General features: G+C 42.3%; 1 protein-coding gene across 1 annotated transcript; it reads left to right on the forward strand.

Annotated features, from left to right (window-relative positions):
* The first annotated feature begins 2,336 nt into the window (after nt 1-2,336).
* On the forward strand, nt 2,337-23,242 carry LOC125280103. The gene is made up of 14 exons (XM_048210425.1): nt 2,337-2,478; nt 2,570-2,608; nt 2,729-2,764; nt 10,923-10,952; nt 11,214-11,252; nt 11,736-11,777; nt 14,279-14,317; nt 14,843-15,115; nt 15,412-15,453; nt 20,124-20,168; nt 20,465-20,509; nt 20,793-20,837; nt 22,336-22,458; nt 22,786-23,242. Exons 1-14 carry the CDS (start codon nt 2,337-2,339, stop codon nt 22,827-22,829), a joined length of 984 nt encoding a protein of 327 aa, XP_048066382.1. The 3' UTR covers nt 22,830-23,242.
* The last annotated feature ends 993 nt before the right edge of the window (nt 23,243-24,235 follow it).

Raw genomic sequence — 24,235 nt, forward strand, 5'->3', positions numbered from 1 at the left:
TGGCAGCATATGCAGGTTGAACAAGAGCGGTACAAGAATTGAGCCTTGCTGGCCTCTGCATTTCATGGATGTGACTCAGACTTATGGTCACCTATACTCACATAATAACCTCTCCCTACTGTCTAGAACTATAAAAGGACCATCCCAGAAAGCTCTACCTAGTTTTCCAGCCTGTCAAGAAGTATGTTGTGATTGACAGTGTCAAACGCAGCACTGAGATCAAGTAGTACCAGCACTGATATTTTGCCTGTATCAGTATTAAGCGAATATAATTTATTATCATTATGAGCGCTGTGTGTGTTCTGTGATGTGGTCGGAAACCAGTTTGAAAGTTGTCAAAGTATCCATTCGAGCTTAAGTGCTGATTGAAAACAACTTGGTTATCAGCTACAGTAGCTGTGGTTTAGTACAATACGGCATTTACAAAATGTTTCCGACATGTGCTGTAAGCGGTAGACCAGTCAAAACAGACTGAGCCATTTGACCAATCAGAGCAGAGTAGGTTTTCGGAAAGGAGGGGTTTAGGGAGACTGAGGCTGTGTCTGAAATCTGCCCCTTTTACCCTTAAATATGGCAATATTTGAGGGGACTGGCATTAGTCATGGTGTCCGAAACCACAGTGGATGTTATTGAGTGCACTCATTCAATTTCACAATGCACCGCAATAACAAGTGTACAACCAATATATGCTCAGTGGCTAGAGAATACCCATAATGCACTGTGAGAGTAACATGCAAATGAATTCCCGAGTCTGACCAGAAGATGGCACCCCCAGCTGAATCATCCATTCATTTTCTAAACTGCTGGTCCAATGTGGCTACATTGTAATATCATCCTTTTTAATTGATTATTAAATTGTCTAAAAATAAAAGTTGCAAATGTTTTATAAAAAATTTTCATGATAAATCCTTTTATTATTACTGGAGCTGCCAGTTTGCTATGTTTCAAATAATTATTAAATAACAAGCACAAACTATGCAAAATCAGAAGCCCTACCGGCGCACTCAGTGTCCAAATTCACTCACTCGTTTTCATTCACTCCCTCAAGTGGACTATGTTAGTGGAGTAATGTAGTGAATGAGGGTATGGGGGGTGATTTCAGACACAGCCTGAATTTTTGGACGAATTGTTTGAGAATCTTTGAAAAATGCAGTAATGTGCAATGTATATAATGAGAAAACTAAAGTGTTTTTTGACCTTTGATGTATGTAAAACCTGTTGTAGGAGACCTCCAAAACAAAATTAGGAACCTTTAAAGTAGCATAATAGGGACACTTTAATAAATTGATCAGGCAATGCCCATTTTTACGAGTTGAACTACAGTATAGCTGATGAACACAGTCCAAGCTTAATGAAACTTGACACACAACAAAAAAAAAAGAAAATTCTGAGGACGCACACTGAGTTTGGTAAATTTTTGCCAATAGGGTGTCAATAAAAAAATAAAAATAAAAATAACTCAGCAACCGTATGATTGATGAAAGCAAAAATTAGTATGCATCTTCTTTGATGGACGTCAGTTGCCTTTTTGACCCGTGTGTTGCTCCAACCGGTTTCATCAAACCCTAAATATCAGTGAAGATTCAAGAAAGACCACATCATAAGATACATTTCAGTTACATCATTAAACCCGTTCTTCAGATGAGTGTATTGTAAAGTGCTTTGGGTGTACAGTTGTACATAGGAAAGCGCTATATAAATGCCTCATTTCATTTCATTTTTCATCATTCACATCTGCCATTGTTGCTTGGACCCCGATGATTGCCAGTTGCGACAATATTTATATACATTATTTTTACTGGCATTTATTGATTCAAAGCCTTGCATATCACTTGAAACATATTCAGTGGATCACTAAAGTGCACACACGGCATTGCTGAGGTCAAAGCAGAAAAGTTTTAATTGTAATCTTGTGTGATTTCAAAGCTAAGTGAACTTAAAATTACAGACTAAGTTACAGTAAGGAGTTCTAGAAGCTCACTTTTATAAATAGAAATAGTTGTTTGACTATTGTGTGGTATATGTGATACCAGGGCAGATGTCACAGTGCCAAAAGAAACTGTGATCCTGTGGTTGTGTGGTCAGAGCTGAAGGTTCAGAGCTGCACGTCCAGATCACCACAAAGAACAAATGTGCATGTTAACATCTATAAACTGTGTAATAATTAAAAGTCAGTCAGTCACTAAGTAAATTCAGACAGTCCAGATGTTTTGTATACATATTTACAATATATTATACAATAATAAAAAATGATACTGCTTGTTGCCTTGATATCCCTTAAAATCAGGCTGATTTTGGAAACCTAGCAGCAAATCGAAGTAGAAAGATAATGGATTATGCATATTTCTTGTTTAGAGGAAGTCAGTGTCAGACTCAGTCACTGTCAGGCGAGTGTCTCAGAAAGCTGTAGCTCTCTAATCAAAGACAGCATGATGAACCTGCTTTATATCCTTTTATTGGTCCTTTGGTCAGCTTTCAGTAAGTGGATCACATTTCTTTGCCTCAGATTTTGTGTACTGTATCTACTCTAAGGACAGGAGTTAATACAATTTTTGTTGTTTTTGTACAGATTCATCTGATGCATGGTACCTAAATTACTCTATGACAGGTGCATCATCTAATGACTTTAATCTATACATGTTTCTACATGTGTTCCTTTATAATATTCCAAAATATTTTAAAATACAAGGATAGCAGTCAATATAATTTTTGCTGTGTTTTTGTACAGAGCCGCCTCTCGCTACAGCTCAACCTTCACTAACAGGTGCATTATCAAATAACCTTAATCTATTTCATTTATTCACTTTTCTGTCAGTATTCTTTATTCTGTATTCTGTTAATTTAATTTTATATAATCTGCATAATATTTTACATATTCAGTCAATATGTATATTTTTTTTTTATAATTTTTATATAATTGTAAGGGATTGTCTGGGTTTGCAGTGTGTTTTAGTTCTGTGGCCTAACTTTTTTTTTTTGAGTTCCCTTTCAGTCGGTCACGTTCGACGTACGTCAGTAGTGACCGACGAATTGGGATATCGCTTAGAGAGCCCTATCAGCTTCGTGTAAACTAAAACAAGCCAATGGAATTGGCGTGCGATATTTGCATAATGTGCACCGCCCCCGACAGGTGTATATAAATAGGAAGCAGATGCAATCGCACTCTGTCTTTCGCTTCGGAGCCATTCAGTGGTGTCCTGTTTAAGAAGACTGTTTGTGTGAACTAAACTGCCTCGAAGAGGATTCACAGCAAGCCGTGTGTGCCGGTGTAACGGTGCTACAGCGAGGTCGCGAGCTCCCGAGGATCCGAGCTATAGCTCTCAACTGCTGTTTTCACAGCACACGCCTAGAGTGAAAGTGTGTGTGTTGCGATTTGGGCCGGTTCCTCGGTGTGTCCAGGGAGTGGTGTACCTGGCACATCGCGTCACTCCCTGTGTGCTTCGGCACGAGCGAGTTGACTGTTTTCCCCTTCTAAAAGAGCTTTACAGACGAACCCTGACAGTATGTCATTTCGTCTGTGCGTTAATGGGTGCGGTCGTTCCCTGGTCCCTGCTGATGGGCACAATCGTTATATCTCGTGTTTGGGCATTCAGCACGCTGAAGCAGCTTTTGTGAATGGTTCATGTTCCCATTGCGGGAACATGACTATCGCGGTGCTGAGGTCGAGACTCTCCTTCCTGAAGTCTCAGGAAGCGGGGGCCCCCTCCCCTGTGCCCCGTTCGACCGTTTTTTCCGGCCCGGGCCGGAATGACGGTTCGGCGGTGTATAGGAAGGGTGACCTGAGGCTTATGGTCAGGGCTTCCCCGCCGAGCGGAAACGCTCCTCGGGCCCCTGCCGCCTCATCAGCACCGCAACCCATCGTGCCACCGTTGGTTTCCGCTGGGCCCTCTACGGACTGTCCAGCCGTTACCTTTGGTGTGCCGGCGGCGGATCGGATGTCGACCGCTGCATCGGAAGGTGAGCCTGAGTCCTCGGGGGAGGAAGATCCGGACGCGCTGCCACCCGGGACGGTAGCGTTGCCCGAGTCGGATCCCGAGCTCACGGCTGTGCTCTCCCGGGCCGCCTTGTGCGTCGGGCTTGAGTGGAACCCTCCACCCTGTCCCGGCCCATCTCGGTTGGACGATTGGTACTTGGGGGGGGTCGCGCTGGTCAAATCCAGCATCTCGCCCCAATGCCTTTCTTCCCGGAAGTACACGATGAGGTGACCAGGTCTTGGCAAGCTCCGTATGGGGCTCGTACAGGGCCTGGTCCCTCGTCCGCCTTCACCTCCCTGGACGGCGGGGAAGCCAGGGGATACGCGAAGATCCCGCCAGTCGAGCGGTCTGTTGCGATGCAGTTGTGTCCAACGGCCGCTGGCTGGCGCGGTGAGCCGCGTCTCCCGTCCCAGGCCTGTGAATTCTCAGCCGGTCTGACTGAGAAAGCTTACAGTGCCTGTGGGCAGGCTGCCTCTGCCCTGCACGCGATGGCCCTTTTGCAGGTCTATCAGGCAAAAGCGCTGTCGCAGATGCCCCAGGAAGGTCCTGACCAACAGCTGCTTGGGGAGCTGCGCGCTGCCACTGACCTTGCCCTCCGGGCAACGAAGGTGACAGCGCGTTCTGTTGGCCAGGCGATGTCTACTCTGGTAGTCCAGCAACGCCACCTCTGGCTGACCTTGGCAGACATGAGGGAGACCGACAAACATCGGTTCCTGGATTTCCCCGTGTCTCCGGTCGGCCTTTTCGGCGACGCGGTGGAGAGCTGTGCCCAACAGTTCTCCGCTGCACAGAAGCAGGCTGAGGCTATCAGACATGTCATGCCACGGCGGTCCGCTGCTGCCTCCACCCAGCCTCCCGTGGCTCAGCCTCAGCCCGCTCGTCGCCGAGGGCGCCCGCCTGCGTCTTCCTCCGCCCCTGCTAAGTCGGCAAAGCAGCAGCCTACACCAGCCAAACAGCAGGGTGCTGGTCGCGGACGTGGTGCCCAGCCCGTCTCTGTCAACCCAGGTGGCAAGCGGTCGGGGAAAACTCGGCCCTGAGACGGGCGACCTGGAGCGGAAGGTTCCTGCCCTTTGGGAGAGTATTCCATCTGCTCTCCCACCCCCGGAGGAGGGCCGGGGGATTTTGTGGCGGCTGTCCATCTACCGCCGCTGGCTCTCCGGAGTCCAGCGGTACCCACTTTGCCACAAAAAGAGCAGTTTCCTCAAACTCCAGGTCACAACTAGGTGTGTCTGCCAGTGTGTCAGGCCCCGCCTCGCCGCTGGCAGCTCCCTCCCCATTCGCCAGCCGGCGGCAGTGTGATGGCGCAGACCGCGTCCCGTGCGCCGTCTCCCATGCACACTGCTGCCTCGCAGAGTCCGACCCCACTCCGGGCCGCTCCCAAGCCGTCCGAGTCGGGTCCCTCTCTGCCTTGCTGCCCCACCCCCGGTGCGTCTGTGGTGCCTTTGGTCCCGCTGGCTCAGTGTCTGGAAGCGTGGATAGCGCTCCCCAGCCTGTCCAGTTGGCTCATTCGTACTATCAGACTCGGCTATGCGATTCAGTTCGCCCGGCGTCCCCCGGTCTTCAGGGCTGTCCACTTCACTCAGGTGTCGTTGGACAGTGCACCTGTTCTCCGGGCGGAGATTGCTGTCCTCCTGGCGAAGGATACAATCGAGCCGGTCCCTCCAGCCGATATGAAGTCGGGGTTCTACTGCCCCTACTTCATTGTACCAAAAAAGGGCGGTGGGCTACGGCCAATCCTGGACCGTCCCCAGGATTGGTTTGCAGCAATAGACCTGAAGGACGCGTACTTTCATGTCTCGATTCTGCCTCGACACAGATCCTTCCTCCGGTCTGCGTTCGAGGGTCGGGCATGTCAGTACAAAGTCCTACCCGACATGGTTTTAGCTCCCAGCCGGTTGGGTCTTCAGGTCAACTGGGACAAGAGCAAACTTGCCCCCGGGCAGAGGATCTCTTGTCTCGGTCTCGAGCTAGACTCGGTCGCACGGACTGCGCGTCTCACCGAGGCGCGCGTCCAGTCGGTGTTGAACTGCCTGAGCTCGCTCAAGTGCAGGACAGCGGCTCCACTGAAAGATTTTCAGAGGCTCCTGGGGCATATGGCATCTGCAGCCGCGGTCACGCCGCTCGGATTGCTTCATATGAGACCGCTTCAACACTGGCTCCGCGGCCGGGTCCCGAGATGGGCGTGGCAGTGCGGCACGCTCCGTGTCCCCGTGACACCGAGCTGCCATCGCACCCTTGTCCGGTGGTCGGACCCTTCGTTCCTGCGGGCCGGAGTACCCCTCGAACAAGTGTCCAGGCACGCTGTGGTCTCCACAGATGCCTCTGCCACGGGATGGGGGGCCACGTACAACGGGCATGCAGTGGCAGGTCTTTGGACGGGGCCTCAGCTGCATTGGCATATCAATTGCCTCGAGTTGCTAGCGGTACGTCTTGCGCTGGCCCGCTTCAAGAAGCTGTTGTCAGGCAAGCACGTTCTAGTCCGCTCAGACAGCACTGCGGCCGTTGCGTACATCAACCGTCAAGGTGGTCTACGCTCCCGTCGCATGTCGCAACTCGCCCGCCATCTCTTGTTGTGGAGTCAGAAGTATCTGAGGTCCCTTCGGGCCACTCATGTCCCAGGTGTGCTCAACCGTGCAGCCGACGAGCTGTCACGGCAGCCTCCACTTGCGGGCGAGTGGCGGCTCCACCCCCAGGCGGTCCAGCTGATTTGGCAGCGTTTCGGCGAGGCCAGGTAGACCTGTTTGCCTCCCCGGAAACTGCCCACTGCCAGTGGTTTTATTCCCTGACCGGCGGCACGCTCGGCACGGATGCCCTGGCACACAGCTGGCCCCCGGGTCTGCGCAAATATGCGTTTCCCCCAGTGAGCCTTCTCGCACAACTCCTGTGCAAGGTCAGGGAGGACGGGGAGCAGGTTCTGTTAGTGGCTCCGTATTGGCCCACTCGGACCTGGTTCTCAGACCTCATTCTCCTCGCGACAGCCCCTCCCTGGCCGATTCCTCTGAGGAAGGACCTCCTGACTCAGAGACGGGGCACCCTGTGGCACCCGCGTCCCGACCTATGGAACCTCCACGTGTGGTCCCTGGACGGGATGCGGAGGTTCTGAGTGATCTCCCGCAAGCGGTTGTAGACACCATCACTTCCGCTAGAGCTCCTTCCACTAGGAGTCTCTATGCGTTGAAGTGGAACCTGTTCGTCGAATGGTGCGCCTCCCGCCGAGAGGACCCCCGATCATGTTCGGTCGGATCCGTGTTTTCCTTCCTGCAAGAAGGGTTGGAGCGAAGGCTGTCTCCCTCCACCCTGAAGGTGTATGTTGCCGCTATTGCCGCACATCACCATGCAGTTGAGGGTAAGTCCCTGGGGAGACACGATCTGATCGTCAGATTCCTGAGGGGGGCCAGGAGACTCAATCCTCCTCGCCCTTCCTCCGTACCCTCTTGGGATTTGACCCTGGTTCTCACAGCTCTCCGGGGTCATCCCTTTGAGCCTTTGCAATCAGTCGACCTGAAACTATTGTCTCTTAAGACGGTTCTTCTGGTTGCATTGGCTTCCCTGAAGAGGGTAGGGGATCTGCATGCATTTTCGGTCGACGAAACGTGCCTAGAATTCGGGCCCGGTGATTCTCACGTTATTCTGAGACCCCGGCCTGGATACGTGCCCAAAGTTCCTACCACTCCCTTCAGAGATCAGGTAGTGAACCTGCAAGCGCTGCCCTCGGAGGAGGCAGACCCAGCCCTAGCTTTGCTCTGTCCCGTCCGCGCTCTGCGCGTTTACGTGGATAGAACGCGAAGCTTCAGGACCTCAGATCAGCTCTTCATCTGTTACGGAGGCCAGCAGAGGGGAAAGGCTGTCTCCAAGCAGAGGATGGCCCACTGGATAGTGGATGCCATCGCCTTGGCGTGTGAATCCCAGGGCGTGCCTTGCCCGCTCGGGTTGAGAGCCCACTCCACCAGAGGGTGGCCTCTTCCTGGGCGCTGGCTCATGGCGCCTCGCTGACAGATATTTGTAGAGCTGCGGGCTGGGCGACACCTAACACGTTCGCTAGGTTTTATAGCCTACGTGTAGAGCCAGTATCTTCACGTGTACTCGCATCCACTAGTCGGTAGACGTGTTGTACCTGCTCTAAGTGTCGGCTTGCAATGCCATTCCCGCCACTGGCCGGATACGTGCATACTTCACTCCAGTCGAGTTCCCCGCTTGGCGAACCCTGTCGAGTTCCTCCGCCTCCCCCTTCGGCTCGGACATTGCGGAGTGTCTGATGCCAGGCCTACATCCGTCGCTGACGCTGTCTGTTGGCTGGGGCCCATATGTCGTGACCCCTCTACGTGAGCGGTCCCATATGTGTAATTTTCCACGGTTTAAAACTCCCTACGGCGAGTCCGTGTCTTTCCCTTAGCAGAGCCAGCTCTGCTGTCACCTGTCAGATGAGTCTCCCCCTAACCAGGTGGAGCCATCCCAGGGACTCCATATGCGTACTGCCCCCCGGGCCAGTCCATATGTGTATTCCCACGTAAACTCCTCCCCCATTGGGTAGGTAGTGGTCTCCGCAGCGTCCCTTCGGGTTCGCTTCCCCAGTGTGTCTAGTTTACTTAGTGGGTAGTGGTTAGACAGCAGTAGACTCTCTCGGTGTAAGCTCGCCCCCTTCACCGCCAGCCGGTGCTATGGGCGGCTGAGCTTGCGCTGGGCACTGGAAGGGGTTTCGTAACTGTGGCGCTTTAGTTGGGATCCCAATTCGTCGGTCACTACTGACGTACGTCGAACGTGACCGACTGAAAGGGAACGTCTCGGTTACATATGTAACCCTCGTTCCCTGAAGGAGGGAACGGAGACGTACGTCCCGTCGCCACAGTTTCTGTACCCTCGCTGTAGCGCGGACACCAGTTGTCTCCTCAGCGAAAAACAGAGTGCGATTGCATCTGCTTCCTATTTATATACACCTGTCGGGGGCGGTGCGCATTATGCAAATATCGCACGCCAATTCCATTGGCTTGTTTTAGTTTACACGAAGCTGATAGGGCTCTCTAAGCGATATCCCAATTCGTCGGTCACTACTGACGTACGTCTCCGTTCCCTCCTTCAGGGAACGAGGGTTACATATGTAACCGAGACGTTTTTGATAGTTTTTTTCAACTGCTTACACACAAAATCTTTGTCACACAATTTCTGAAACCTGACACTCAAACACCTGAACCACACAGCAAATCTGAAAAACCATATGCTAATTCTCAGCCTTCGACTCAGTTTTCAGTTTCATAAATTTTTTGCAAAACACAACACACAATTTTTCAACATCTCTCTGCCAATTACTATCAATCTTGTACAGAAATGTAGGAGCTCATGAAAGAAGAGCTTTAGGTTTTGAATAACTGTGTGTATATGATATATCCAAAAATAGAATATTATGGCTAAGATGTGCAATGTAAGACAAATGTTTGCTTTTGAGATGTGATATTTTGAATGCATTATTAGACAAAGTAAAATATTCCCAGATGTTTTTGTTTTCATTTCTATGATTACAGCTTGCTTCTCATCAAACTCAAATAATCAGTATCTGAAAATATTAGAGTATTTCCTAAGATAAATAATAAAATTAAAAAAAAGGATTTACAATACAAAATAAATTCAATTTCTGAAAAGTTTATGTTCATTCTTGCTCTCAATACTTGGTTGGGGCTCCTTTGGCACGAATTACTGCATCAATGCGGCGTGGCATTGAGGCAATCAACCTGTGGCACTGTTGAGGCGTTATTTAAGCCGTGCAGCTTGCTTTGATAGTGGCCTTCAGCTCATCTGTATTGTTTGGTCTGGTGTTTCTCATCTTCCTCTTGACATTATCCCATAGATTCTCCATGGGTTTCAGGTCAGGCGAGTTGGCTGGCCAATAAAGCACAGTAATATTATGACAGGCAAACAAGTAAGTAGTACTTTTGGCACTGTGGGCAGGTTCTAAGTCCTGCTGGAAAAGGAAATTAGCATCTCCATAAAGCTTGTCAGCAGATGGAAGCATAAAGTACTCTAAAATCTCCTGGTAGACAAATGCATTGACTCTGGACTTGATGAAACACATTGGACCAACACCAGCAGATGACATGGCACCCAAAATCATCACAGATTGAGAAAACTTCACACTGGACTTCAAGCCACATGGTTTCTGTGCCTCTCCACTCTTCCACCAGACTCTGGGACCTTGATTTCCAAATGAAATGCAAAATTTACTTTCATCTGAAAAGACGACTTTGGACCACTGAGCAACGGTCTAGTTCTTCTTCTCCTTTGCCCAGGTAAGACACTTCTGATGTTGTCTTTGGTTCAGAAGTGGCTTGGTACATGGAATGTGACAGTTGTAGCCCATTTAATGATGACATCTGTGTGTGGTGGCTCTTGATGCACTTACTCCAGCTTCAGTCCACTCCTTTTGAAGCTCTCCTAAGTTCTTAAATCAGCTTCGCCTGACAATCTTCTCAAGCCTGTGGTCATTCCTTTCACTTGTACACCTTTTCCTACCACACTTTTTCCTTCCAGTCAACTTTCCATGGATATGCTTTGGCACAGCACTCTGCGAACAGCCAGCTCTTTCAGCATTGACCCTCTGTGGCTTACCCTCATTGTAGAGGGTCTTGATGATCGTCTTCTGGACAACTGTCAAGTCAGCAGACTTCCCCATGACTGCTGTTGGGATTACTGACCTAAACCCAGTATTTATACGTCGAATGGTAATTTAATAGTACTTGAAATTAAATATTCTAATAATTTGAGATACTAATTTTTTTTACTTTGATGAGCAGCAAGCTGTAATCATCAAAATGAAAACAAAAAAGTCTGGAAATATTTTACTTTATGTCTAATAAATTTTTTCTTTATGTCTAATTTCCTTCTTATTAGTTAACAGTTAGTTTAATAATTTAAGTTTAATAAAAAATAAAAAACTATGTGTCTCTCTGATTTTTGAAGCTCTACCCACCATCGCAAGCCAGATGCAGAGTAAGTCAGGAGATTTGCACTGATGCATAATTTTGGGTATTAAATAAGATGGCTTTTATTATTTATACATATACTGTATATATTAAATGAATAAACATTACTACAGCACCATTGGTACATCAAAGGCATGTCTAATTTCCTTCTTATTAGTTAACATTTAGTTGAATAATTTACGGTTTTTAAGGTTTGGTTTAATGGTCATAAATTCAGCATTTCAAACTGCAAATAAAAAACTATGTGTCTCTCTTTGTTTTTTTGAAGCTCGACCCACCATCACGAGCACATCGCAACAGAATGAGAGTAAGTCAGCAGATTTGCACTGATGCATAATTTTGGGTATTAAAGTAAATGGCTTTTATAATTTTGCATAATTTGGGGCATTACATTTTTAAATAATTAAATAATTTTTGGTTCCAAATTTTCATCAATTTTACTGGAAGTTCACTGTATGAAGAATTTTTAAGTATAATTTGTCACTTTATTTTGCTATCCTGAACTATAGTGTTCTGCACCCACTAGTAAAAATATATCAAAAATATCAAAAATGAATAATTTTTGGTTTGACTGTATATATACATTATAGTTCATTTATGTAAGTGAGGATAGCAAAATAAACTATGACATATACCCAAAAAATCTTCATACAGATATATATATATGAATGAACATTACTACAGCACCATATTGGTACTGTAGTAAATTCCTTATTAGTTAACATTTAATTTAATAATTTACAGTTAATAAAAACTAAAAAAACTATGTGTCTCTCTGCTTTTTTTGAAGCTCGACCCACCATCACGAGCATACCGCATTACCAGACACAGAGTAAGTCAGCAGATTTGCCCTGATGCATAATTTTGGGTATTAAATAAGATGGCTTTTATTATTTATACATACACTGTATATATTAAATGAATGAACATTACTACAGCACCATTGGTGCATCAAAGGCATGTTTAATTTCCTTCTTATTAGTTAACAGTTAGTTTAATAATTTACGGTTTCTAAAGTTTGGCTTTTCAAACTGTTGTTTTTGTGAAGCTCAATCCAACGACATGAGCACACCGCATTACCACAGTGAGAATAAGTCAGCAGATTCGCACTCTTGCATAATTTGGGGTATTACATTTTTAAATAATTAAATAATTTTTGGTTCCAAATTTTTTTATCAATTTTACTGGTAGTCCACTGTATAAAGAATTTTTAGGTATAATATGTCACAGTTTACTTTTTTTTTTTGCTATCCTGAAATATAGTGTCCTGCATCCACTAGTAAAAATCTATCAAAAATGTCTGAATAATTTTTGGTTTGTTTGACTGTATATATATATATATATATATATATATATATATATATATATATATATATATATATACAGTCAAACCAAAAATTATGACCTGACCAGACCATGTTTTGCTTAAGTGTTATCTGACATATAATTAAGATAAATTTTTCCTGTTCCGATCTGGATTCTGTATTTCTCGCTGTGGATTATCAAGTAAAGACTTTGTTTAACTTTACTCTTCCTCATCGTGTGTTTGATACACCACCATTACGTAACAGAAGACCCAACCTCAACAGTAGCGGCGTGTTTGTGTCATCTACGTTTTTTGTTTCTCCTGTGTTTTTTGTCATTACGTTTTTTTTTTTTTGTTTCTTCCTGCACCATGGACTCCTTTTTAGCAGTGCAACTGCTTTGCCTTCAGCAGAAGGACCGCTCCCTCGAGGCAGATTTTAGAGGATTTTATCCATCTAGTACCATCTACAACTTTCCTGGACCGCAGCCTCTGCAGCTTCTAATATATGCCAGCTTCAACACCGCCACCAAAGCACTGCTGTCCGGGGAAGGGCCTCGAGGGAGTTTCAAGGAATACATCGAGTGGGTGCTGGTGTCCTGTGATTCGCCGCTCACAGTGGACATCGTCGACGATGACACCAGCCCCACTAGCTACCTAGTGCCCAGCCAACAACACCTCGACTGCGGGGATCGACAGCCCGAGCTCACCGCAGGCAACGAGAGCCACTCCACCGTGACGTACAAGCCAGCGCCGACAAGAGCGACTAAGCTGAACATCGCCACGGAGTCTGAGCGACGCGTACCTGACCAGGTGTGTGAGCTGGCTGTCTCAACCATCGCTGAGGGAGTCTTAGTGGAGTAAGACGGGACGGAGTTGGACGGCCCTCTGCCTCTGCACGCTCCAGTCCTCCTCGATCTGTCGTCCCAACTCCTGCGCCTACGCTCCTTCCTCCCTCGATGTTGGGAGAGAGCATCGGACTTTCAGCCTCGCAGGACTCCCTCAGTACGTCGGCTCCACCTGGGTCGGGCATCGCTACACCTACGCCACAGACTTACGGGCCGGTCGCTGCTCTCTGGCCCTCCACCCCTTCGTCTTCGGCCAGCTCCTCCCTCCCGCAGGCTCCACCTCCGCCCTCGGTCGCTTCTGCTCAACTTCAGCCCTCCGGATCTCTACCACCATCTTGGGGAGTCGTCACTGCAGCTACGTCGCGGCGGTTTAGATCTTTGGAGTCCCTCCACTACATCGGCTCTCTGGCTTCGTGGTGGGCTCCATCATCGGTGTCTCCGTCGCCTCCGGTCGTCCCAATGGTGGCGCCAGTGAACACATCTCCATGGCTCCTGCCCCCTGTGCCGCCGCCATGGGACACAGTCTCAGCTGTGGCCTGGGTCAACATACAACATCTCAAGGCTCCACCTTGGATCACTCCACCATCTTCTCCACCCTGGACTTTTGTTTCCTGCCTCCTCCCGGTAGGCTGTCCACCTCCTAAACTGCCTCCTACATCATCATCTGCATCTCTTCTTCATCTCCATCTCCTCTCCAATGCGCGAGGACGCACCTTTCCGGGAGGGGGGCGATATGTCACATCTACACATCACATGAACTGTCAGTTTGTTTTTCTTCTGTCACATGCTTCTTTGTTTCAGTTTCCCGCCACAATCTGTTTCCATGGACACCTTTCATTATCATCACAGCTGTTAGTCATTTGAGTTCATTAGTATGTGTATATCAGTTCAGTTTGTGGTCATAATGTGTTGGATTGTGTTCTGACCTGGACTCTGTATTTCTCCCTGTGGATTATCAAGTAAAGACTTGTTTAACTTTACTCTTCCTCGTCGTGTGTTTGATGCACCACCATTACGTAACATACAGCACCATTGGTACATCAAAGGCATGTCTAATTTCCTTCTTATTAGTTAACATTTAGTTGAATAATTTACGGTTTTTAAGGTTTGGTTTAATGGTCATAAATTCAGCATTTCAAACTGCAAATAAAAAACTATGTGTCTCTCTTTGTTTTTTTGAAGCTCGACCCAACATTACAAGCACATCGCACCAGAATGAGAGTAAGTCAGCAGATTTGCACTGATGCATAATTTTGGGTATTAAAGCAAATGGCTTTTATAATTTTGCATAATTTGGGGTATTACATTTTTAAATAATTTTTGGTTCCAAATTATCAATTTTACTGGTAGTTTACTGTATGTAAGAATTGTAAGAATTTTTTGGTATAATATGTCACTTTATTTTGCTATCCTGAACTATCAATGCCAGTTTAGTCTTTTGATTCCACACAAGCATTTTTAATGATCTTTTTCTGAAAAGTCAAACCCTACTTTTTAATTTATAGAGTACATCCTGACAATATATTTAAATCCTAATTAAACATGCAATATATGCTATATCTAAAATGATTATACACACACTACAATAAGTGTATATACAGGGATCATACAAAAAATGTATTTAGTAGCTACTGTCCTGAATAAGATATTTTGTTCTCACTTTATTTTAAACCATTTTATGGTTTCTTCTTGACTGTCAGTTTAGAACACAGTTTGGAATAATTAAGCATGTCAATGTGATTTCAGATGCCCCAGTGCCCAACATCACAGTGTTCAGGCAGATGCAGGACGGAGAGCATGTGATGGTGATGTGTTCATTTGGCAGGAGGTTCATTGAGAGCTCTTTCCAGCTGTCAGTGGAGGGTGAACACAGCTACACACTGAAGAACCCACTGTGTTATTCAAATGAAAAGTGTGTGTTTGATGTGAAAGTGAGCTCATCTGTTTCCTTCACCTGTGTGCACGAGATTAATTATGTGCTGAACCATCACAGTGAGACCTACACCTACAGCCCATCTGGTAAAACATACTGTAAATACACTACAAAATTGGATTTTTAAAATTATTATAATTCTAATGCTGTTATGATGGCATGTTAGATTTTGACACCTCAACATACTGTATGTCAATGTGCCTAAACACTTTAAAATGATAGATTTTCTCCTGTAGATTGAGTGTTTAATGAGGTTTCCTTCCAATGGATTAATGGCAGTAATACAGTGGCATACTAGTATAGGCTCATTATTTCAGGTACAGTAATTGTAAAAAGTAAAAAAAATAAATAAATCACTGTGTTTCTCTATGTTTTATTTAAGCTCAACCCAGCAACATGAGGACACCATATTACAAGACACTGAGTAAGTCATCACGCTTGCACTGATGCATAATTTTGTTTTTTTTCTATTTAAATTAATGAACCTTACTAGCACCATATGGGCGCATCAAAGGTATAATTTAATGGTCAAGTCAAGTCAAATTTATTTATATAGCGCTTTTACAATTGGTAATTGTTTCAAAGCAGCTTTACATATTAGACGCACAGAAAAAAAGGGAAGTGGTTAAAAATAAGCTGTACAAACAAGCGTGGTAATATGTAACATATACAAGATGGTGCTACATTAAGCCAATGTCGGCTGACTCCCAGGGGTGGAAAAAACCCCCTAGGAGAAAACCCAGCGTGGGAAAAAAGTCCTAGGAGGGAAAAAACCCCTTGGAAGATATATATAATATATGTAAATGGATATGGAGATCAAAATCTGAATTATACATTTTTATTATAGAGATTAAAAATAGATTATATATATATATTTGTAAGCGGATACGGGGATTTAAAAATCTATGCAGCCAGAACTGGATCTGTAGGCCCATTGTCTCCTGGGCTGCGTTGTAGTCAGGTCCAGACACAGGTTCTCCATCTGATCTGGATACGGCCTGGATCCAGCACCCGGAAAACCTCGGGATAAGCAGAGAGACAGATATTAGCGTAGATGCCATTCTTATTCTGATGTACAGGTATATCTAGTGTTATAGGAAATGTTCTCGGTTCCGGCCGACCTAATTATTGCAGCGTAACAATCCTTTAACGGATTTGAAAAATGTTAATGTATTGATAATGTGTTATGTGTATGCAAGAGCAAAGAGATGTGTTTTTAGTCTAGATTTAAACTGACAGAGTGTGTCTGCTTCCCGAACAATGCTAGGAAGATTGTTCCAGAGTTTAGGTGCTAAATAGGAAAAGGATCTGCCGCCTTCAGTTGATTTTGATATTCTGGGTATTATCAACTGGCCTGAATTCTGAGATCGCAATAAACGTGAAGGACTATAATGCATTAAGAGCTCACTTAGGTACTGGGGAGCTAAACCATTTAGTGCTTTATAAGTAAGTAGCAAGATTTTAAAATCTATACGATGTTTAATAGGGAGCCAATGTAATGTTGACAGAACTGGGCTAATATGGTCATACTTTCTGGTTCTAGTAAGAACTCTAGCTGCCGCATTTTGGACCAACTGTAGTCTGTTTAAAAGCCGAGCAGAACAACCACCCAGTAGAGCGTTACAGTAATCTAGTCTTGAGGTCATGAATGCATGAATCAACTGTTCCGCATTTGTCATTGAGAGCATATGTCGTAATTTAGATATATTTTTTAGATGGAAGAAGGCGGTTTTACAGATACTAGAAACATGACTTTCAAATGAAAGATTGGTATCGAAGAGCACACCCAAGTTCCTAACTGAGGACGAAGATTTAATGGAGCACCCGTCAAGTGTTAGAGAGTATTCAAGGTTTTTTCGTGAGGAAGTTTTTGGTCCAAAGATTAGGATATCAGTTTTTTCTGAATTTAATAATAAGAAATTTCTTGTCATCCAGTTTTTAATGTCAGCTATGCATTCTGTTAGTTTTGTGAATTTGTAGGTTTCGTCAGGGCGCGAGGAAATATAGAGCTGAGTATCGTCAGCGTAGCAGTGAAAACTAACACCATGCTTCCTAATTATCTCTCCTAAGGGCAGCATGTACAGAGTGAAAAGCAACGGTCCTAGTACTGAGCCTTGTGGTACTCCATACTGAACCTGTGATCGATACGACATCTCTTCATTAATTATTACAGACTGATAACGGTCAGATAAGTACGATTTGAACCATGCCAAAGCAATTCCACTAATGCCAATATAGTTTTCAAGTCTTTTTAAAAGAATGTTGTGATCGATAGTGTCAAAAGCAGCACTGAGATCTAATAACACTAATAGAGAAATACAGCCACGATCGGATGATAAGAGTAGATCGTTTGTAACTCTAACAAGAGCAGTCTCAGTACTATGGTACGGTCTAAATCCTGACTGGAAATCCTCACAGATTCCATTTCTTTCTAAAAAGGAACACAGTTGTGATGAAACTGCCTTTTCTAGTATCTTTGACAGAAAAGGTAGATTCGAGATTGGCCTGTAATTTACTAAATCTCTCGGATCTAGTTGAGGTTTTTTAATAAGAGGTTTAATAATAGCCTGCTTAAAGGTTTTTGGCACGTATCCTAGTGTTAACGATGAATTAATTATATCAAGAAGTGGACCTACGACCTCTGGAAGCATTTCTTTCAGTAGTTTAGTCGGCATTGGGTCTAACATACATGTCGTTGATTTTGATGATTTGATAAGTTTAGATAATTCTTCCTCTCCTATAGCGGCGAATGATTCTAGTTTTACCTCAGGGACACTACAGTGCACTGTCTGAAGCGAAACTGTAGACGGTTGCATGTTTTTAATTTTCTCTCTAATATTATCAATCTTGCAAGTAAAGAAGTTCATAAAGTCATTACTGCTGTGCTCTATGGAAACGTCAGCAGTTGAATCTCTGTTTCTAGTTAATTTAGCCACTGTGTCAAATAAATACCTAGGATTATGTTTGTTTTCTATTAAGAGATTTGAAAAATAAGTAGATCTAGCATTTCTTATAGCCGTTCTGTACTCAATCATTTTTTCTTTCCATGAAAGGCGAAAAACTTCTAGTTTTGTTTTCTTCCAACTACGTTCAGCTTTTCTAACAGCTCGTTTTAGAGCCCGAGTATGCTCATCATACCACGGCGTTGGATTAGTTTCCTTAATCTTCTTTAGACGTAAAGGAGCGACTGCATCTAATGTGCTGGAAAAGAGAGAGCCAATAGTTTCTGTTGCAGCATCGAGTTCTTCTAAGTTGTCAGGTATACTAAGGCGATGAAACTGCTCGGGGAGATTATTTATAAAGCAATCTTTAGTGGTAGACATGATGGTTCTACAATATTTATGGCTGGGTGGTGGTTTTGTAGCCTTGGCTAATTGTATTATACACGAGACTAAATAATGATCTGATATATCATCGCTCTGCGGTAGGATTTCAACAGCATCAATATCAATTCCATGCGACAGTATTAGATCTAAGGTATGATTACGACAATGAGTGGGTCCTGACACGTGTTGTCTAACTCCAATAGAGTTTAAAATGTCTGCAAATGCCAATCCAAATGCGTCTTTATTATTATCTACATGGATATTAAAATCACCAACAACAAGGACTTTATCCGCAGCCAGTACTAACTCTGATAGAAAATCAGCAAATTCTTTGATAAAGTCAGTATGGTGCCCTGGTGGCCTGTATACAGTAGCCAGCACAAATGTCAACTTACATAATGTTACATAAAGCACCATCACTTCAAAGGAATTATATTTGAAATTCTTTTGAATGATTCTGAATATATTACTATAAATTACAGCAACACCTCCCCCTTTGCCTTTCTGTCGAGGATTGTGTCGATAATCATAACCTTGAGGACTAGATTCATTTAAAGTAATGTAATCGTCTGGTTTTAGCCAGGTTTCTGTCAAACACAGCAAGTCTAGTTTATTGTCTGTGATAATTTCATTTACAATAAGTGCTTTTGAAGAAATAGATCTAATATTCAGTAACCCAAGCTTTATCATTTGTTTATCTGATTTATCTGTGATTTTCATTTTTTGAACATCAATTAAATTTTTACCCTTAAAAGGTTTCGGAAGTTTTTTGTATTTACTAGTTCGAGGTACAGACACAGTCTCTATGTGATAATATCTAGGTGAAAGAGTTTCTATGTGCTGTGAATTATTTGAGTTCTGTGACGTGAGGCGGCTAGCAGACGGTCGGTTTAGCCAGTTTGTCTGCGTCCTGATCTGGGCCCTGGTTTGTCATGGTTTAGCTCTAAGACTATTTGCCAAATTTCTAGATAGAAGAGCAGCATCATCCCGGGAGGGATGAATACCATCTCTTTTCAACAGATCAGGTCTGCCCCAAAAGCTTTTCCAATTGTCTATGAAACCTATATTATTCTGCGGACACCACTTAGACAGCCAGCCATTGAGTGATGATAACCTGCTAACTATCTCATCACTCCGACGAACAGGAAGAGGGCCAGAACAAATTACTTCTGCTGACATTGAATTTGCGAGTTCACACACCTCTTTAATGTTAATTTTAGTGATCTCCGACTGGCGAAGTCGAACATCATTTGTGCCTCTACAACCGGAACCGAATGTGCAGTGTTTACTAGGCTAGTCGCATCCAAAGCAGTATCTAAGGCCCTTTCATTCTCACTATCCTCAATTAAAGTTTGGATGCGTGTCTCTAATTCTGAGATTCTCTCTGTCAGCCTGACAATATCCCTGCATTTATCACATGTGTAAGTCTCACTGCTGACAGAAAGAGCTAAGCTGTACATGTTACATTTAATACACATGATAATCGTCGGACATGACTGACCGTGTGTTTGATGAACGCCGTCCGAAAAACTGCAACGCACACGGGACTCGCTGGCTGGATGTCTCGGTCGCTTGCCGGTGCCTGGGGCAAGGGTGATGTGCGGGACGCTGTACCTCGCGGTGGATCGATGAATGCCGGGCAGCAACGTCTCTTTATATTTATATTATTTTTATAATTTTATAATTTTGAAAGGTCATATACAGCCTTTCAAAATTATAAAAAGTTTAAAAAAAAAAGTGCAGCTATGTGTCTCTTTATATCTTACAGAAGCTCAAAACCCCATCACAAGCACACCGTGTTATAAGACACAGAGTAAGTCAACAGATTTGCACTCTTGCACCAATGCACAATTTAGTTTTTTTTGTTTTTGTTTTGTTTTTTACATTTCTATTGAAATGAATGAACCTCACTAGCACCATATGGTGCTAGTAAGGTTCATTAATTTCAATATTATGGGCACATCAAAGGCACATAGGTCTATAATTTACTTCTTATTAGTTAAGTAAACATTTCATTGTAATAGTTTGATGGCCATATATAGCTTTTCAAAATTATAAAAAGTAAAAAAAAAAAAAAAAAATACAGCTATGTGTCTTTATATCTTACAGAAGCTCAAAACCCCATCACATGCACACCATGCTTCAAGACACAGAGTAAGTCAGCAGATTTGCACTCTTGCACTGATGCATAATTTTTTTGTTTGTTTGTTTTTTTACATTTCTATTTAAATTGATGAACCTTACTAGCACCATATGATATGGTGCTAGTAAGGTTCATTAATTTCAATATTATGGGCACATCAAAGGCACATAGGTCTATAATTTCCTTCTTATTAGTTAACATTTAGTTAAGTAAAAATTTTCTTTGTAATAGTTTAATGGCCATATACAGCTTTTCAAAATAATAAAAAGTAAAATGTGTCTCTTTATATCTTAGAAGCTCAAAACCCCATCACATGCACACCGTGTTACAAGACACAGAGTAAGTCAGCAGATTTGCACTCTTGTACTGATGCATAATTTTGGTTATTGATATTTTTTTCTATTGATATTAATGAACCTTACTAACACCGTATGGGCACATCAAAGGTATGTAGGCCTATAATTTCCTTCTTATTAGTTAACATTTTGTTAAGTATACAGCTTTTCAAAATTATAAAAATTAAAAAAAAAAATGTAGCTATTAGGGGTGTGATGAGAGATGAGACAAGACTCGAGATTGAGTTCACAAGAACGAGACAAGACAAGATTTTTACACACTATTTTTAAGAAATCCTCAGTGACAAAATACATGACTAAAAATAGTCTGCAGGTGCATTTAAAATGTTTTAACTAATCATCTTGCAATGAATGTCATTTGAGTTGTACTTTCTGAGTATGAATTATCATATGTAAAAGACAACAATACTCAAGTACTGTAAAAGGTTTTGACATTAACTCAACTGACAGGCCTTACTGTACATGATTTACAAATTTTGACCTCCTAACTGAACTCATTTCCACAAAATTGTTCACAGAAATAAAAATATAAAGTATAAAAAATGGTAACACTTTACAATAAGGTTAATTTGTTAACATTAATGTATTAACTAACATGAACTAACAATGAGCAATACATTTGCTACATTATTAATCTTTGTTAATGTTAGTTAATAAAAATAGTCATTCATTGTTAGTTCATGTTGGTTCACAGTGCATTAACAATAAGTGCAACTGTGCAACCATAATCAAAGTCCTCTCACAATATTCAAAGTGCAAATAGAGACCATTTTTTCTTCAATCATGATACAGAGCTGAGAGATGGTTACAACTACACAGCCCAGCCTGATATAGCTTTCATATTGGTAGATATCTGCATGCATCAGGGAGCCGCTTTCAAAATGCGGGGTATTTAAATCACGTTTGAATGCGAATTGTTTACGCTCACTTTCGCGATCGCGTGTACTCTGTGAATAGGGAGCGGCAGGCGACCGTTATCCAGCTGAATTAAATGTTTTTTTTAATTCTATAAAAAGCAAAACGACAGTGGAGGCATAATGTAAATGTAGCAGTGACATATTCTATCCTAATTTCACCCTCACACTCTGCCATGGCAGTATCACTCACGAGAAAACTTTTCACCTCGACGAGAAATCTTGTCACATTTCAATCTCGTCACACCCCTAGTAGCTATGTGTCTCTTTATAATGCATGATTTTGGTTATTAAAGTAAAACTGATTTTATTTGTTTATTTCTAATTAAATTAATGAACATTACTAATCCCACTATATATGGGCACATCAATTACATCGAGACCTATACAGTCCATCTGGTAAAACATAAATATGCTACAAATGGCACTTTCATCAAAGATAACAGAAAACTATTATAATCCTAATGCCTAATACTTGCATGTTGGATCCAAGCTCTTTGAAATTACATCTACTGTATGTGCCCTGTGTGTCTCAAAACTTGTGACTGTAAATGTATTTTTCTGCAGTGTTTCTGCAACATGAGGAAGGAGTATCTTCATTCTATATCGGCTTTTTCTCCTTCATTGTTGTTGGTCTCGTCATTATGACTGCGGCAGTGATCATGACCACCCTTAAGAGCAATACTAAAGGTGTGTGTTTCACACAAACAACTCATATTTAAGTCTGATAATCATTTGCACATATAAAACTACTGAATACATCATTTATGTTATAGCTTTTGGTTTTAAATAGGGTAGAAAAGCTACAAAAAAATAAACACATCTCAAAAGAGCTGAAGTAACACCTAGATCTCACTTGCTCATAACATGTGTCACTCTACTGCTATGAGACTTTTTCACACATTTATTTAGCTGTGTGTTTTGACACATTTATGCTGCTGCACACGCCACAGTTAGCACTCTTAAATTGCACCATCAAATAAGAAAAAACTCAGCAGAATGCATTTGTTTCAACAGGTTCAGTGATTACTGAGACAGAAAACGACTATACTAATGTATAAGGCGACATCAGAGTTTCTGAAGAGGAAAGAAGAGGCAACCGATCAGTTAATCAATTCAGACTGATCCAATCATTTTCTGCATGCTGAAATGTAACACCCTTTCAACATAAACACACACACACACACACACACACACACACACACACACACACACACACACACACACACAGATGGATATAACTTTTACTTTTATGTTTAAATATATATATATAGACATGTGAAAAAGAAAGGACACCCTTTTGAATTCTATGGTTTTACGTACCAGGACAAAAATGTATTCACAAAACATCTTAAGGCTAAAAGTAGCTCCTACCTTGCCGATTTAAGAGAAACTCTTAAAAATAATGGGTGTGTCAGTCCTGCAGACTCCTACATTTTTGATCTTAGAGTATTTCACAAAGCAATTTAGTGCTAATACTAGCTCCTAAATATATATATATATATATATATATATATATATATATATATATATATATATATATATATATATATATATATATATATATATAAATTTTAAACAAATAATGACAGAAGGAACCTCTTCTGCAAGTAATTCATAACCATGAATTAGATCTCTATTCTCTACTGTTCTGCAATTACGCTTTTTTTGTGTGTTACTTTGAGAGAGCAATCATCTGTTGTTTTATTTTCTGTGATTTTTTTATTTATTTTTTTATAATCATTTATAATAATTAGTAATTTATGTAGTTGTCATTTAATTTATCATTTAATAATTTATTCATTATTCATTACATTGTTTGGAATATAAAAAACAAATGGGAAATAAAATCTGAATTGTTTATATAAATAAATATATATATAAATGTCATGTCCTATGTAGAGGACAAAAGGACTAAGAAAATGGAAAAAAAAAAAAAAGCCTATAATGAACAATTATATTTTATTTTATATTAATTTTTTATATTTCAGTAGTTAAGTTTTATGTTCCAGGCTATTCTTTTTCTATAACAACCTCTGTTAAACAAATATGTGAATAATGTTGGAAAAAGATGTTTAGAAAACATTTATATTTTGTAGTTTGTATGCATACTAGTGACCGCATTTTAATAGGCATTTAATGTAGATATCAAAATGATTTGATATACTATTTTACTTTACACAATATGTTTGTAAACATGGCCAAAAAATGGGTTTTCCCATTATATACAACGTATCTATTCATTGTCTCTAATTTGCATATTAAAAAATCTTTGGGCAACATGTAACTAAAACAAGAAGTAGCTATATAATAATGAGAGTAGTAACTTGGAAACATTTTCATATCTCATATTTCATAGAAATATTGATATATAATTTTACTTATTATGCCTGATAACTTAAGCATGCTGTAAGTCCTGGTGAATGAAACCCCATTAAAGTTGTCTAGAGATGCTAATTTATGACAA

This window comes from Megalobrama amblycephala, linkage group LG12 (assembly GCF_018812025.1).
Source record: "Megalobrama amblycephala isolate DHTTF-2021 linkage group LG12, ASM1881202v1, whole genome shotgun sequence".
Taxonomy (NCBI): Eukaryota; Metazoa; Chordata; class Actinopteri; order Cypriniformes; family Xenocyprididae; genus Megalobrama; species Megalobrama amblycephala.

What these genes read in the sequence shown, in the direction of transcription:
- LOC125280103 (XM_048210425.1), top strand. Translation starts at nt 2,337, where the DNA reads ATGCATATTTCTTGTTTAGAGGAAGTCAGTGTCAGACTCAGTCACTGT. An exon ending in CCTAAATTACTCTATGACAG is followed by an intron (nt 2,609 to 2,728) that starts GTGCATCATCTA and finishes GTTTTTGTACAG; the next exon opens with AGCCGCCTCTCGCTACAGCT. An exon ending in ACCGCATTACCAGACACAGA is followed by an intron (nt 11,778 to 14,278) that starts GTAAGTCAGCAG and finishes GTTTTTTTGAAG; the next exon opens with CTCGACCCAACATTACAAGC.